The sequence below is a fragment of the Halyomorpha halys genome, unplaced genomic scaffold, assembly GCF_000696795.3.
Source record: "Halyomorpha halys isolate HHAL.00 unplaced genomic scaffold, Hhal_1.1 Scaffold1257.1, whole genome shotgun sequence".
In the NCBI taxonomy this organism is placed as follows: Eukaryota; Metazoa; Arthropoda; class Insecta; order Hemiptera; family Pentatomidae; genus Halyomorpha; species Halyomorpha halys.
Window position 1 is genome coordinate 166,818 of NW_027116740.1, and position 16,674 is coordinate 183,491.

Sequence of the window (16,674 nt, forward strand, 5' to 3'; positions counted from 1 at the left end):
CCAATTTCCAATAAAAGATGCAAAAACATAAATCTGTAATATTGTTTTCTTTACACTTTATTAATCAATCTGTGTGTTTGTTATTTTTGAGGAAATATTTTTTTAAGGAGGTAGGGATATTCATTATGCTCACAAAAAGGCTAAAATTTAACAAAATCATTTTTTCTTAATAAGAAACTATAATTACCTGTTTCCTAAAAAGTGAAAAATTACCTCTTATAAATTTCCACAATTAGTTGTCAATCCTATCTAATCTTAAAGTTAAATTCTCAGAGGCGCCTGAAAAGAAGATGACCTGCAGACCTTCTAATGTAGAAATATTATTAGAGTGCCACCAATGGATAGTGTCTGTATCATACCATTATGATCTTACGTCAAATTGACTTGATGTATTTTTCATGTAAATACAGTTGTAAATATGATTAAATAATTACAAAAATAATACAATATTTAAACTCCATAGGCGAAAAACAATACTTAAAACAAATTACAACTCCATATTACCTCTCTCTTCACATAATCATGAGAAATCAAAATTTTTTACTAGAACGTTATATTTAACGAACCTCTCTTTATATTACATATAATTGTTCAAATTAGAACGGTATTCGTTTAAAATAAATTATTTAATGATATATTTCTTGATTAGGAACGATTAGTTTTTTTATTTTAAAATAGCCACATCATTAAGCTTTATTATCCATCATTCCTTTTTGATTAACAAGTCCCATCCATTGACTGTCAATCGTGTCAGCGATTTCAGAAACGGTCCTTTAATCTTTTATGTGTCTTCCTTTTTGGACCTCGTTGCAAAATTGTAGGACTTTCGAAAGTGGGCAAGGGGCGATCCAATCTTCATCCCACCTCTAGTATCCTACAACCTTGTACTGGTTTGTTAAATGTAGAAAATGGTGAAGTGAATTGAAGAGGGCAATTTAGCTAATTGATACTCCCTAAAAGTGCATTTGCAGTTTAATAAAATTTTGAAATATGTTCTAATTAACCCACTGCAATCATATTTTTTCACGTCTATAAGTTACAATAAAAACACAACAGTGTTTAATTCACATATTTTATGATTTTAGGAACCGTATGAAAGTCGTTTCAAAAACATTTGAAGAGGTTAGAGATCAATTATAAAAGACAAAAATGGGTAGAATTAATACTAAAAATAATATAGATTTTCCTAAAAATAAAAAAGATGTTTGGAAATATATTGATTTCGAAAATAATGAAATTACTTTGGCTACTTACTAATTAGTGGTCCACGAACCACAGGTTAACCCCAAACGCGTTGGGTTTGGTCCGTAGGAGGGTCTAACAGTTTTTGTTTCCCGTTCCTAGTGTATCAGTGTTAGTTGAACGGTGTGTTCTTGGCGGTCCCACGAAATAAAAACGCAATCGTCCCACTCTGGTTAGGATAGACTAGTTACCTATAGGATTACACCCGGGTATATCATGAATGATCTGGTAGGGTTAAAAAAACAGAAAGGTTATAACTGGTAAACTAACTATAAATGTGTCCCTACTTTGTCACAAACAAAATCATCCATAAAGATCTTAATGCTCTATTTGTAACCAATCTAGCCGAACCAGATATCAATCCATCCATTATAAACTCCCTAACCATCAAAACACTCTAGTTTCTAACCTTGGATCTTCTTACATTCTTAACAACCCTTCGAGGCGCCTAAAAAGAAGATGGCCTCGAGACCTTCTAGTGTAAAAATATGACTGTAGTTCTTTCAATGGGTAGTTTCTCAACATGCCTATGTTAATCCATTTTTATATTACATCAAATTTTCTTAATATGTTTTTATGTACAATCGTAAATTGCAATAAATAAATAGAAAAATAAATTAATGCACTTTTACACTAATTTTCATAAATGGTTCAGTGGGGATCCTTATAGTCCACCCACGGTTGATTCTCGCATAGTGATCCGCAGGCTTCTACACAACTATTTTTCAAGATACTGATTTGGAAAAAAATATGTTACAACATTGTCCTTCAATACTCCATGAATCTAAAATTTATTGTTTTACTTTAAAGTCAATAGTTTTGTACATTCTGTCTTGAAGAATTTTGGAGAAGAAAACGAATAAATATAAATGAATTTGAAACAAATCTCATCGTATGTATCACTACCCCAAGATCACCCCTACTATTTGAAATTTATGAATTCGGTTTGAATTTACATTCGTTGTGTTTCACTAATGCCAGTGGTATAACAAATGTGGCAACACAAGAAAGAGTGGTGTAGACATTAGATGTTTACTAACTAGAAATATTAATGACACATAAAGATTCCAACAGCATTTATTTCCCTCCCTACGCTGTATGAAGAAAGTTCCGGTCCATCGCACTGAGCTTTCGTCGAGTTACGTGAACAGTTTCGCAAGCTTTTAGCAGCTTGCCTGGACCTGGTTTGTTTGACCTGTGGTTCACACTGTTAAAGAATCTTGACTTTCTGATATTCCTAGGGCTTGAAGTTACATTGAGGTTTGAATTATGCATTGTTTATAGAGGCTAAGTTTGGTCCTGATGGAGACATCTGGGCCCTGTTTCATAATGGAAGCTAATAGTATTGGTTCATAGTACAAGTATAGAAACAACGTGGTAATTACACTAATAGTTATTTTTTTTCATAATAGGGAGGACCATTAGTGATATTACAGGAGTTAAAATGTACTAAAGTACAAGTTACTATTGTACAAGTCAGTGTAATTGTATTAAGTTAAATCGACAAGACTAATTAAAAAATAATTATTTTTTATACCTACAATTGGTGATGTTAGTTTTGAAAGTCACTCCTGTTGGTTGAGAAAACTAATTATTTTGGCAACCTCTGGCGGTTATCCTGTATTGCCTAGTCCCAACCAAAGTGGACCAGTATTCATTTCTCTGAAATGATTAAATAAACCAGAAAATATATTGCCTATACCAGGTGGGAATCGAAACCATACTGCATTTTCCTCTCGGGTGTGCGAAAAATATTTTAAAAAAGAAAAAAAATACCATATGTAGTTTAAGATAATAGAAAAGTTATTTTATCTTCAGTTCATATCACCGAAAGTAGGTGATATTTGGGTAAACGTCTAGTGAAAAAATACGTCTATCAATCTCTGTACATTCATTAACGTTGAAGAAAGGCATTTTTAGTTTTTTATATTCTAATAAATATTGTATTTTAACAAAAAAAAACCTTCATGGCTCTAACCATTCGTGTTTTTTTTTTGTTCATATTTTCCTTGATGCAATTGCTTGACGCTAAGGGAGGGAAACTTGTTACCTTATAACTTTTTGTTAATGCTGAAGTTACATGTCGAGCAAGAAGTTTGAGATCGCCACAATCCATAGTTCAAATTATAATATCAAAATTATAATAAGAAGCTGATATGAAAAATTCTTCCACAATAATTTTCTTTAATTTGCTTTAATTTATTCATTACAACGTTTCAACATTCATTGGAGTGAATATAACAATAATGTTTATTTAAATAGTTTTCCTTATTTTAAATATGCAGTCTGTAATTTTAATATTATTAGACAGCAATGTTGATTCTGGTGATTTTTATAGAAAAGACTAAAGAAGGAGATTAGATTAATTTATAAAATTTGAAATTATAGTAAATGGAAATGTTAGGGGTGCCTGATAATGGGGCCCCTAAACGTTATAATGGATAATTTAAGGTAAATTAAAGACATTTATTATGGAAGAATTGACTTCGACTCATTGCATTATAGCACAATTCTTCCAGTCAAATGAGCCTAAATTATTTTAAATAATAAGAAAACGTACCAATCTACTGAATTTTGAAAACTCAAAATATGACTTGGAGATTTGATATAAATTTTGAAGAAAAAATAATTTATATAATCATTGTACCAGGAATTTTTTTTTTAAAGTTCTGTTTTAAAGAAATCATCACCATGCAAATGAAACTGTAAAGCATTTGTAAACTGTATTTATTTTCTTTAAATAAAATAATTATATGATAATATTACCATCAGCAGGATAATAATTTGGAGTAACTATTATAAAACTATTATAAACACACTGAAAATATTATAATATTCTTTCAAAGGAATTTTTTACTAGTAAAATAAAGGAAACTAGATAATTGAGTTTTGTCAGTATTAGTAAAATATATTAAATACAAACTTCATTAAGGTAGTAAAAATTAAATTACTAAATTTAAAATTTTGCCTAACAGATAGTTCACCTCTGAACTACGGTAATAATTTCTTATATTGTTTCTGCTATAGTACCATATTAATCATTGAGATGCCTTTGACAAATAATGGATTCTATGTTAATTTGAAAAATTATGTTAAATTTTACAATATTGAAAGCTTTTTCAGAGAAAAGATAAAGAAAAAGGTACCTTAGTGACTAATAGTTGAAGGTTCACAAGGAAAGACCACATGCTCTTAATGTTGTTGAAAAAATAAAAAAAAATTAGATAATAAAGTGAAAAGATTAAAATGAAAAGAAACGTTATGAAAAGCTAGCCGCAAAAGTTAGCTTTTGAAAGGGTTAGAAAATATTTACATGTCTTGAAACATAAATAAATGTTATGACAACATAACCTGTAGCATCGTGGAGCAGGCTGTGTTTCCTTGAGAATGAACTTCTTTCGTAGGCAGACTTTTTATACAAAATACTTTCATAATTAGACAATAAAAAAGAAGGTTTTTATGTAAAGAAGTGGTTTCAAGGTAATTAATGAGGCCCATGTTATATATAATACATTTATGTATGAGGGAATGACCTTGACCTAGAGGAGCTTTTGGGTTACCTTTTCATCCACGTACTTATTTTAATGTGTCCAATGAAGGTTTCAAACATGAGTTAAAAAGGTTATTTCTTGAAAATACATATTTTCAAATTTCTGAATTCATTCTTAGTGATAAATTTAAAATTGAACATAAATTGCTAGTTGAGTGGTTTGAGCCTATAATTATTCTTAAATACACCGGATTTAATCCCAAAAGTTCAGGTCACCCTTCTAACAAACCCCGAGCATAAAATAAAAAAAAAATTCTAAAAGAAAAATGTAGCTTTTATGACTTGATAAGAACTGAAAAAAGCATATATATTTCCAAACAGTAGCGTGTCAAATGCTTTCACTGGCTTTTAATACCAGTAACGCGGCTGTGAGAGAAGTGCTGGGATCTCTTGCTGTCCTGCTTTACCGTCCACATGAAAGCGGGAAATGGTTAAATTTCTTAAGGGTGACTGTAAATATTGTACATGGGCGTAATTGTGTGCTAAGATGGAACTATTTTATTTTCTTTAGCTTGTGTTTTATTATTTTATTATTATTCAATCAGTATTATTATTATATAGATTTATTTATTTTTACAGCTCTAATATTTCTTTATTATAATAATTGCTATCTTTCAATATTTTATGCTATAATAAAACAGTAATACAGTACAAATGAACAATTAGAGCATTAATCATTTGTTCATGATTTTAGTGGCTTGTTTTAATCTTTTTCAATGAATATTTAATGAGTATTTATTTTTAAAAAAAACTTTTTAAGGAAAAAAAATATATAAGTTATTAAAAAGTAACACCAACTAAAATTTTAGTAAAATTTATTTTTTCAGCGTTAGCAACTTCCTAAATTTATATTTTTATGATCCCTACTTGAATTATTTCTAGAATGGGTCCTAACAGATTTAATATTTAAAATCTGTAGAGCAATTTGAAATCGACATGTTTTTTTCTTCTAAAACATTAATTTTTATTTTCCATGCTGAATAGCTTAAAAGCACTATTTAGGTGAACACTATGATTAAGAATTTCTTTTTAACATGAAGACATTTTATCTATTTTAGCCAATTTCTCATTTTTTTCCCCATCAACACTAGATTTATAATTATTCGGAATAATTATTCATATTTAGTAATATTTTGTAGTAAAAGTAAATTAAAGTTAAATAATAACTCATTTTTAAAAAAAATGGAATTGTATATGTGATTTTTTTAGTAAATAATTATTAGCCTGAACATTAAATTCAGTAAGAAATTTTTATAGTTTATTATTAGACACTTTGCTAACTATCCAGGAGATGTAAGAAGAACATTAATTATATTAATAAATATTTTCTTCCTAAAAGTTTTATTCCAATGAATAAAAATTAATATTGATTTTGTAGGAGAAAGTAAATGTGATAAATTGCCTGAGGAGAGATTAATCTGTAGGAAAAATAGCATTAGTTTTAAATCGTGTAATATTAAATTAGGTTCAAATCAGAATTTCAGAATCATTTTCACAGCAATTAAAAACATATTCTTGATAAGAATTAATTATTATAATTCAGCAGATATATATATAATATTTTTGTTATAAAATTATCTGGTCATTAATGAAGTTAACTTGAATTGTTTTCTACTCTCTTACAGGGAATTTTTATTTACTTGCTTCTTGAATATCCGTGGAACACATTTTAAATTATTTGAATATATCATATTAAGTGTAATCTCCAATTAAACAGTAATTCCCAAAGAAGATACTTCTGTTTTGTCATGTTTTTGCCCCTTTATGTAATCAAGGCATTATACAGTTTGTAGTTTTAAACGGAATAAGTAGGTACCTATATAAAAAATTAATATTCTTGTTAAAACATTACTCGATTCTGAACATTGAACCGATCAGATTTTAAATCATAGTTTCAAATAGGTATCCAAAGTTGTTTGTGAAGTGATAGTTTGATCAAAAGTGATACTACAGATCATTTTACAAGTATTAGGTACACATCGTATACAAATTAACTTTTTTTTTTGTTTATCGGTGATCTATGGTTTTTATGTTGTTTTGTTTTATGGTTATGAATAAAATTGGTAGTTTTATACGCCATCTAATCATAAATTTTTTATGTACTAAAATTATTTTTTTTTTTAGTCGTTGATTCTTAACGACTGAGGTGAAGTCAATGATGGTTTTTTTAATCGTCAAGAAATGTAATAATTTCAATGAAGTGAAAGTAGTACGCTCATGAAGAAAATCTCTGTTGCTCTAATTTTGGTGAATGTTCGAAGGAGATCAGGACCTTAATTATATAAGTCATTAGTGGAAATGTAAAAGCTCTTTTCGTTTTCTAGCCTATTTTTTTTTTCTACATTTAATATTTCTATTCGTGTCATTTTTTATTTTATTCTATTTGGATGTTAATTTATGAAGAGTTATTAATTAATTTTTATAACTAGATTTATTTTCAAACTCCTAAACTTTCAGTTAGGTACTACAGTATTTTAAAATTCTAGAACATTTACAATTAAATATTTTAACTTTATATTTTGTATACCACTTTCTTGCAATAAAAACTAAACTCTTTTTTTCTTATTTTTTAAAATTATTTGAGGGGGGCAAATATTATTTTATTATTATCTATTTTATTTTATTTTTAATGTTATTTATTTACTTCTTACTTAATCTTCTACTTACTTAATATGTAGAACCTCACCATTTAAATTATTTATTGCCATTTATTGTGTCAAAGTGTATTATTTCATTAAATTTTAAAAATAATAATAATAAATTTAATTTTGTAGTATTTAAAAAAGGCATAAAGTTAAATTTACCAATCCATTGTTTCTTGAAATGAATTTTATTTTTAAAAAAAATAATTAATATTCATTGTTTTTGTTGAATAAATACGAAATAAAATATGAAAATAAAGAAATTTCATTTTTTTTTTATTGAGTTATTTCTATCAACGAATAAATAATAAAAATCTGTATTATTCCAAGTAGTTAAAATGTAAAAAACATATTAGTTTATATAAATATTAGGATGCTTAGTTTTATCATAAACCCGTTAATACTAATAACCCAATCAAAATCAAAAAAGAGAAACATTTCTTTCTTGGTTTTATATCTCGTACTTTTGACTGTTATTAAATAATAAATTTAAAAAATGTGATTGTTAATTGACGCATACATATTTTGTTTATCTCTTTATGCTTTCTAGCACTACAAATACCCGAATTCAAATACTTTTTTTTTTCAATTAAATAATTATGTTTATGTTTATTTGAGATGTGACATATCTTACAAAAGAAAATGTTTTGATTTATTTTTTAATTAAACGTTTTTCTGAGATATTGTCCAAGGTTTTTTTCTTTGCTGGTGTCCTACAGGCTGTCTACAAAACAACAGTCTACGATGAAATCTATGGAATATGTAAAAATAAATAAAAAATAACTTTTTTATCGACTTTACCGCTATTCAAGCGAAGCAAAAACATATTATTTTATCATCATTATTATCCATTTTATTTTTATTATTACTATTATTCATTTACTTTTTTTATTTTAAATATATGATATGACTAAATATTTTTATTCAATATTTCTCGAGATATATTCTAAATGTTTGACACTTAAGTGTATGTAGGTTTTTTTTTCTATTTACTACGTACTAAGATGCTTTTGTTCGGAGTATTTTTAAATTTTCCACCCATAAGTTAGGAGCTAATTAAATATTAAACTATCACACTCGTATAAGTTTTTAATTTAAAAAGGAGTGAAAACTCCCAGTTTATTTTAAACAAAAAAAATTAAATAATTACTTGATTTTTTTATTTTTAATGTTATGAAAGATTAAGAGAGTAAACACAAACGTAAATAGAAAAATATGTTTTAGATTCCATTTTTTAAAAAAAATTTACATGTGATTCGCCCATGTCATATTAACCACAAATTTATTAACTTTATATTTGCAAACGACATTTAACCTGGCTCAGATTACTATGCGACTTCCAAAATCTTCAGTTAAAAGCTTTTATGGCCGTAGAAAGCTACCCTTAGAATCTTTATGATGACATTTGAAGAATTGATTGTATAGTTTCAGGATTTTCTTCATGAGATTACAAATTTGGATTTAGATATTTATGGAGTATACCAAGCGTAAAACACTGCTCATAAAATGGGAAGCTGACATAAATTATAATGCTATGGACTGGTTTTGGCACATAACTGTTTTTCTTATCTATAAGAGAAAGTTAAATTTTGGAACAATCGAATGTAAAATCAAACTACTGAAAATATTTTACCCAGTGACCTATACATGACCAGAATAACTAGTACTACTGAAATTCTACCTTCTACTCTTTCTATAGTGTGTTAGTACTTGAAAAACTACTGTTACAGTTTATCTATAGCACTACAAAAGAGCTATCTGAAGATTTTTTCTTCACTATCACTTTTTTTCACTTCAGTAAATAAATAGATGCGTGGAAACTTTTACTTTTATTGTAAGAAAAAAGGTAGATGAAACAGCATGGCTCACTTTAGCTAATTTTAAAAAGATTTCAATTTGGAGAAAAGTTGTAGCCGAACTTTTTACACTGCATTTCAATAATTTTATGCGTATTTCTTAAATAACGGGCTATTTTCACGTCCCAATTAAAAAAAAAAGTCTATAAAATATCTGGATGTGTGTAGGTATACTCCCCAATCCCTTATATTTTAATTTTTTCACTGTTTATAGAGGCAAAACATATTACACAATAAGGCCATAAATAATCATGAAAGTGGCAAAATAAACTTTAGAAAACCTTATAATACTGATTTGTCGTTTGATTATAAATTTTAAGATCTCAATTCATAATATAATTCATAATATAACAATAATTCATCTTAATAAAATGCCATAAAAAAATACACAATTTGAAACCTGGGGGCTGCTATTACTTCCAGGATCCCAAAAGTTATCAAATGTTCTCCGTTTTTTTTGTTGTTTTTTTTTGGTACACGATAGTGATTTTTTTTGTCTGGTACATATTTTGGAATCATTAATTTGAAGTTTGTAGGTGTGATCCTCAACCCATTTTTTTGATTTTTTCTTCTATAATATTCCTTTTTTTTTTTTTTAAACCCCCTAGTTTCTAATCTTGCATCCTCTTCCATTCCTGACAATCCTCTGAGGTGCCTGAAAAGAAGATGGCCACGAAATCTGCTAATGTAAAATGTCATTAGAGTGCTACCAATGCTCCAACAAGAGTTTCTCTACACGCCTGTAACACTTCATTTTAACTAACTTAATTATTTATTAAGTTAAAATGAATTTAACTTTTTTTCCAAATATGTGCAAGTAAAGTTAATATTGTATTTGAATGAAAACAATGTTTCTCTGGGACAGCTTTTGCAATGCAAATTGAAGTGCTCATGGAAAGTAGAAGATTATTATTATTAAGATTATTAAAATATTGTTGTATAATTAATTTATCATTTCAACCAGAATAAATGTTTCCTTTGGCCATTCTTTGAGAATCACTCTTATATAATTCCAATAAACATAATATCTACTCAATTTTCATATATACTCAAATGACAGTGCCATTTTAATCTAAAGATCCTTTAACTTCTGTGACCGATAAATTAATTAATAAAAATGAACTATCAAGTACAAAAATGTGATTATGTTTATTAATGTTTTTAATTGTATATCATTGCATTAAGCATTAGATTAATAATTTTATTGAGTATCTTAGTATATTCTGTTAATAATCCAAATGAATTCAGAAAATAATTTTATAGGCTCTATCTCTGATTTGGAGTGCCCCATATGCTATAGTGCCCGGAGCCCTCTCACAAGGTTAAATGGGACATTTATAATGTCATTAGTGGAGTTTGTAAAACTCTCGAGAGAAGTTGCCTACCCAGAAACCACTTCTTGATTTAAAAACCTTGAAATTACCAAGTCCGACGTATCCTTTGACTCCTCCGAGATTCCTCACCCTGAAGAGGCTGCTCTTCTTGAAGCCGCAGTTGAGCGTGAAACCGAACTCGGAATTGAACACGCACGTTCCCCTTGCCGAGCCGACAGCTACAAGAGAAAATGAGACCACAACTAATTTTGTGAGTTCGTGCAGTTTAAGAAGAAGTTTGCAACGGGGCAGGACATGCATCTGCTCCCGCCACCATGCTCTGGTCTACTTTGTAGCACAACATAAAGCATATTGTAAAAGAAAAGGGTTTCTGAAAAGATTGATTCTCTTTTGTAAATCATGCTTTTACAAAGATCTGGAGGGGAAAAAAGTAATATGTAATTGAAAACGGTACCTGATTTTCTGTTTCTTCACTTACCTAGGTTATTCTTCAGTAATCAAACTGGGTTAATTTCTGTGGCTTTGGACACAATCAAAAGCCATTTATAAGCCTACACGGTCAGGCAGAATGACGTTAACATTAAAACCAAAGACTGACGTTAAGATTGTAAGGTTAAGACAAATGGATTACGGATTCTGAAATCCGATCATTCAAATTTCTATAATTTTCTGCATAATCGATCAGTCTTCACCTTCCAATCTGATTGTCATTCTAAGGGCTTGGAACAGAAGTATGGCAAATCCCATGTTTTTAACTCTTATTATAAATAATTAATAAAAAAAAATTAAATATGTACCACTACAATCCGTGAAGGGTCAGGAGTACAGTAATTTGTAAGGAGTACTGTTACTAGATCAACGGTTGTGTACTTGGTGAGGCTGGGTGGAACCCCAGGGCGTCCAAACCCATAGTGTTGGCTCACGGCTACAGTGAAATAGAAAATGATTATCTGCCACAGCCGGATTCAAATCCGGATCCTTGGAATGGTAGAAAAACAAGGAGCATTTTGTATTGAATTTTTATTGTTTTTAATATTGCAACCTGTCTTACCCTGAGCCATTTATTTATTACATTAAAAAAAATACACACACACATATATGTATATGTATCGAAGGTTTTCTGTAAAAAGTGTGAATCCTACCATTTTGCAGTACCATCACAGTAGTTTACATGAACTGGAAAATTCTTTTTGGATGATGAGTCTATTAGTTTTAAAAATCTTTTCACTTATGAAAACTAATTAGTAACATAATTACAGCATAAAGGGAAAAATCTTATAATTTGTTGAATTATCTTTTTTCGATATAATATCAGCTATATATGTACACAGATGCCATAATTTTCAAAACACATAACTAGTCATTTGTCCATAGCAACAGTCAGTGAGGGTAAGAAGAATTCGATGTGCGAAGAAATAAAAGGACAAAAAACTATTACAGTAGGTTTAAAAATATTAGGCCTGGAACCAAATACTTTAGGAATAAATTTAAAATTGGTTTTAAAATATACAATATACCAGACTCATGTTTTATTGACGGTAGTTCATGTTAAATTTTAAAAAAGGCAAACACGTCCTAAAAAAAAATGAATTTAAGTATTAGTTGTATAAGTGGATTTAAAATAATTACAAATAAACATCACTTTGTTAAACTAGAGTCTGTTTGGGGAGTTAATTAATAAATTATGATTTTATTAAAATATTATTTAAAAAAAAAATGTAATATCTATGAATAAAATTTTAACAACATAAAATTAATTATATTTCTTGTAGTTAATAAAATTTTTTAATAAGTACTACATCAAGTAATACACTAAGTAACTAAATGAAAACATTAAATTAACTTATACTTAATTTCACATCTAATTACTTTATTTTGAGATATTTTTAAATTATTTTCTGTTACTGTTTAAGGCTAATGTGAGGTGTAATGTATTGGGTCTTAATTTGTGTGATCTCCGGTTAATGTCTGAATTGGTATTTTAGAAAAAGGTTTTTACTTAAGTCCTTATCTGTTTATTCCAATAAATTATTCAATTTATAACCTTCATTTAAATATTAAATATAAGTTTAATTATATTATTTCAATTTCTTGAGACAAGGTAATTTTTTATTCAATAAATCAAAAATTTGTATCCTTTTTTGTCTCAACACTTTTTATTTTGACCAGTCAAACGTTTCGGCCATTTTAGCCATCCTCAAGGACATCTTCAATTATAATTTCTTCCTCACATTAATTTAAAAGTTACTTTTGCAGGCTATTCTGCCCAAGTCATTTCCTTTATTATAAGTTAAAAGCCTATTTTTAAAAATTTAAAATCATTAGTATTTAATTATTCTGATATAAGATTATCCACAACAAATTCACTACCATATAACAATGGTAACAGGAAATGACCTGGGCAGAATAGCCTGCAAAAGTAACTTTTAAATTAATGTTAGGAAGAAATTATAATTGAAGATGTCCTTGAGGATGGCTAAAATGGCCGAAACGTTGGACTGGTGAAAAATAAAAAGTGTTGAGATAAAAATGATACAAATTTTTGATTTATTTAATAATTAAATATAAGATAAATCGTATTAACTAGTTTCTTGTTTTGCATAAAAAATATTTTTTAATAAGAGTTTTTTGCATATTGATTAGTTTTTCATTGGACATTGATTGAAGGGAAGGCTTGAAATTAAATTTAATAGTCGAATTTATCAGTTCTAAAGAATTTACATCTTTCATTCGCAACCCAATATAATTGATCGGACATTGCATGTCGAATATCTAGAAGATTTGAGCGTGATAGGGCTTACCGTGTAAGGTAAGCATCCATCATCCATTCACCAAATGTTAAAGAATGGCGAATTGACCACACCTATTCCATACATATGCTTCCAGAATTTTGCAACCATTTCTCTTTGACAGACCGGCAATAAAGTTGTTTAGATTTATTCAATTGTCATTGAACATTGCATTATATAAAACATGGAACACGAACTACCTTATCAATTTAAAACAGTTTAAGTACCTATATCAAATGATAGATGAGCTATATATCCCGACTAAAATATCATTTGTATTGTTTCTGTTATTAATTTATGATCTAAAACCTAATTAATTTATGACCTAACTTTTTGTTAAACTTGTTGAACTGCTATTTAAACTGATTACTTAACATTAAAACATTTGATTATTAATTAGTATTTAATTATTTATAAATTCTATTACCAATTAAAAACTTGCTATTGAATTATATCGAAACCTAGAAGTATTTTCAGATAAATCAGATCAATTTTTTTTTGTTGCCGCTAACAATGGACATTTAACAGATAGCGAATACAATTGCGATTTTGTGGGATCTATTTTTTCTTCTGGCGTTTTCCATTTTTTTTTCAGGTGTGTGAAATCCTCTAAGCTTTTAAAAGCATTACAAAAAAAAAAGAACCAGCTTGCTTTCACATATATCTTTTGTACGACAAAGGTAATGTTTTCTCTTAACATAAATAAAAAGTTCTAATGTAAAACGTTAAGGGGGTTCTCGACTAGTTGCAGCACTATAGTAGCCCTGATGCTAACTGCTGAAATTAACCAGAAAAATATTTCGGTAACGTTTTCTCTTTTTCCCCCAAATTATCATTATATCGTAATTACTAGTAATTCTGCTACAATCTTAGGAGACATGAAATATTATTATACTATTTCATATAGTATTATTATATTTTTTTTTGTGATCATCATCATAAAAATAATTCATATAATTTTCTCAAAATAAAAATGTTTCCAATTATTGTTCTTAATATCAATACAACCGATCAAAATTATAAATCAAGTAAGATATTAGTTTAATATATTACCTTTTTTTACGTAAATTGCCTATATAAAAATCAAACATCAATTCTTAAAGCAATATAAATGAAAATATAAAGTGACTGTAGAAGTGCTTAAAGTAAAGTATAATAGAAGCAATTCGATACTGAACTAGACTTGAATTTTAATGGTCCGTCTACAATTTATATTGTGATTGAAGCTCAAAACATCTTCAGATAAGTCAACATTTTCTATCATAATTATTGTACTCAACATTCAGAATAAAGTTGAACGTTGAAATTTTTTCAGCAGGAATTTTTTCCGATGATTTTTTGTTTGATTCTGATTTGACAGCCTATAATTTCATGCCTTAACTGTCCAAAAATTGATATCTCATTAATCCTATATTTATCTTTCGATTAATCTAAATACAAAATGAACCTTTCTATTTGCCTACTAACATTTCGAATACTAAGCAGCGTTAGGTTGTAACTTTAAATGGTTGTAATTTAAAAGATTTGGTGTTTTGACGTCATTAATATCATGAAAATACACGCCATCAACTGGCTCGTAAAAATAGTGAGTCATAGTAATAAATTGTTTGATTTGTTGGTTTAGTGGCGGCAAACTTCATTGGTCATCAACGCTAATTATATATTATTTAATTTTCCTTATATTCGTTTAATTTTATTTATTTTTTAATTTGATTATTTATTATTTTATTTATTTATTTTATTATTATTATTTTTTTTCCTTTCGTTCAATGTTATATTTTTGTCAGTAAATTTGTGATTTTAGAAACCGAAACACTAATTTTATCATTGTCTCGGAGGGTTTTTGAAATATCTGGGTTTAGTCCTAAGTTATTGAGGTGTGATGTGAAATATGGTCATTCTTGGAAAATATGGCTTATTGTCAGATTATTGTTGCAATACTGACAGTTCGGAGGCGTTTCTTTTGAAATAAGATAGGAGTGGGTGATGATTGCCTTTTTTTAGTGTATGATCTCCTCTTATGAGATTGTGACATGTCGTGCATCGACCAACCTACTCACTGTAATTGTCTGTTTGAAAAGTCAGATAAGTAAGGCTAGCATGGAGGGCGGGAGTGGAGGATTTCACGCCGTTTTTCAATTTCAGGCCCTTTTTAAATATTTCTCGATTAAACTATCTTAAGGTCTCCTCTTCCCGTTTTAAGCTAATATTTCGAAAGGGTATATAGGACCGTCGCTCTCCGGGGGTTTAGTGGGGCGGGTCCAGCGGGGAAGGAATTCATAAAAATTATGAAAAAAATAAAAAACCTTAGACGATTTTTAGATTTTAAAAAGGTTTTTGTCCATGCTGTAAACTAATCGTTTCAAGTACTCGTTATGACTTCATAGCCATCTGCTTGTTATTAAAATTTCCCAGAAACTGATTATATGGATGAACACTATAACAGAAAACTTTTTAATTTTTTTTCCATTGAAAGTAAGTCGCACACTATGACGTGATAGCGTTTTTATCACCACCCCAAGTTCTTTGAGGATATAGTTAATTGGTTCTTGAAGGTTAATTAATCTGTAATCAGATCAGTGCATTAACACATCAATCTTCGAGATCGATATCTGATATTAGACAGACGATATGCGCAACATTTTAAAAGAAAAATATCCTTTCTAATTGGAGACGTTGAGTGGTTGAAGGTGCTGCCTGTACGTGACATTTTAGGAAAAATAGGGATTTTTCCAAGGAAGAATTTTCTAAATACTATTTTCTACATAGAATCTTGTTTAATGTTTCTAAACCTTAAACTGTGATAGTTTTCTGAAGATAAAAATTAATATTTTAGTCTAAAATAGAAATAAAAAATCATTCAACTTAAATTTTCCCAGATTCTTCTGTTTCTACTATAACACCTTCATCCACTCATGTCTTCAATATTAGTTGGAATAAATAATAATTACTAGAATGAGTCATATTTGTACTTATATATTTATTATTATTGATCATTTTAATAGGCAACCAACCTTAAGTTATCAACTTAATATTCAAGCTAAATGTTAGAAATTAAATTAACATAACTAACTAGCGTTATAAAATATATTTAACTAGATTGAATTAGAATGTTAATATTGCTATTGATTACAATTGGCTCTATCAAATAGGTCTTACAAATCAACATTTTCAATAAAAATTTAATTTGTCTACAGTACGATGATACGGTCCCATATTAATTTTCTAAAAGTAATATATCCACTTGGGATAAAAAAAACA

The 16,674-nt window shown here is 28.3% G+C and overlaps 1 protein-coding gene across 2 annotated transcripts in view; it reads right to left on the reverse strand.

Moving 5' to 3' along the window:
* LOC106689010 (mind the gap) overlaps window positions 1–16,674 on the reverse strand; it is a 213,608-nt gene that overhangs the window by 113,323 nt on the left and 83,611 nt on the right. Inside the window, exon 2 of one of the 2 annotated variants that reach the window (XM_014433746.2) lies at window positions 10,714–10,842. The exons of the other annotated variant lie outside the window; for it this stretch is intronic. Coding sequence (XP_014289232.1) covers window positions 10,714–10,842 — 129 coding nt within the window. The remainder of the gene's footprint in view (window positions 1–10,713; window positions 10,843–16,674) is intronic. 2 annotated transcript variants of the gene reach the window in all.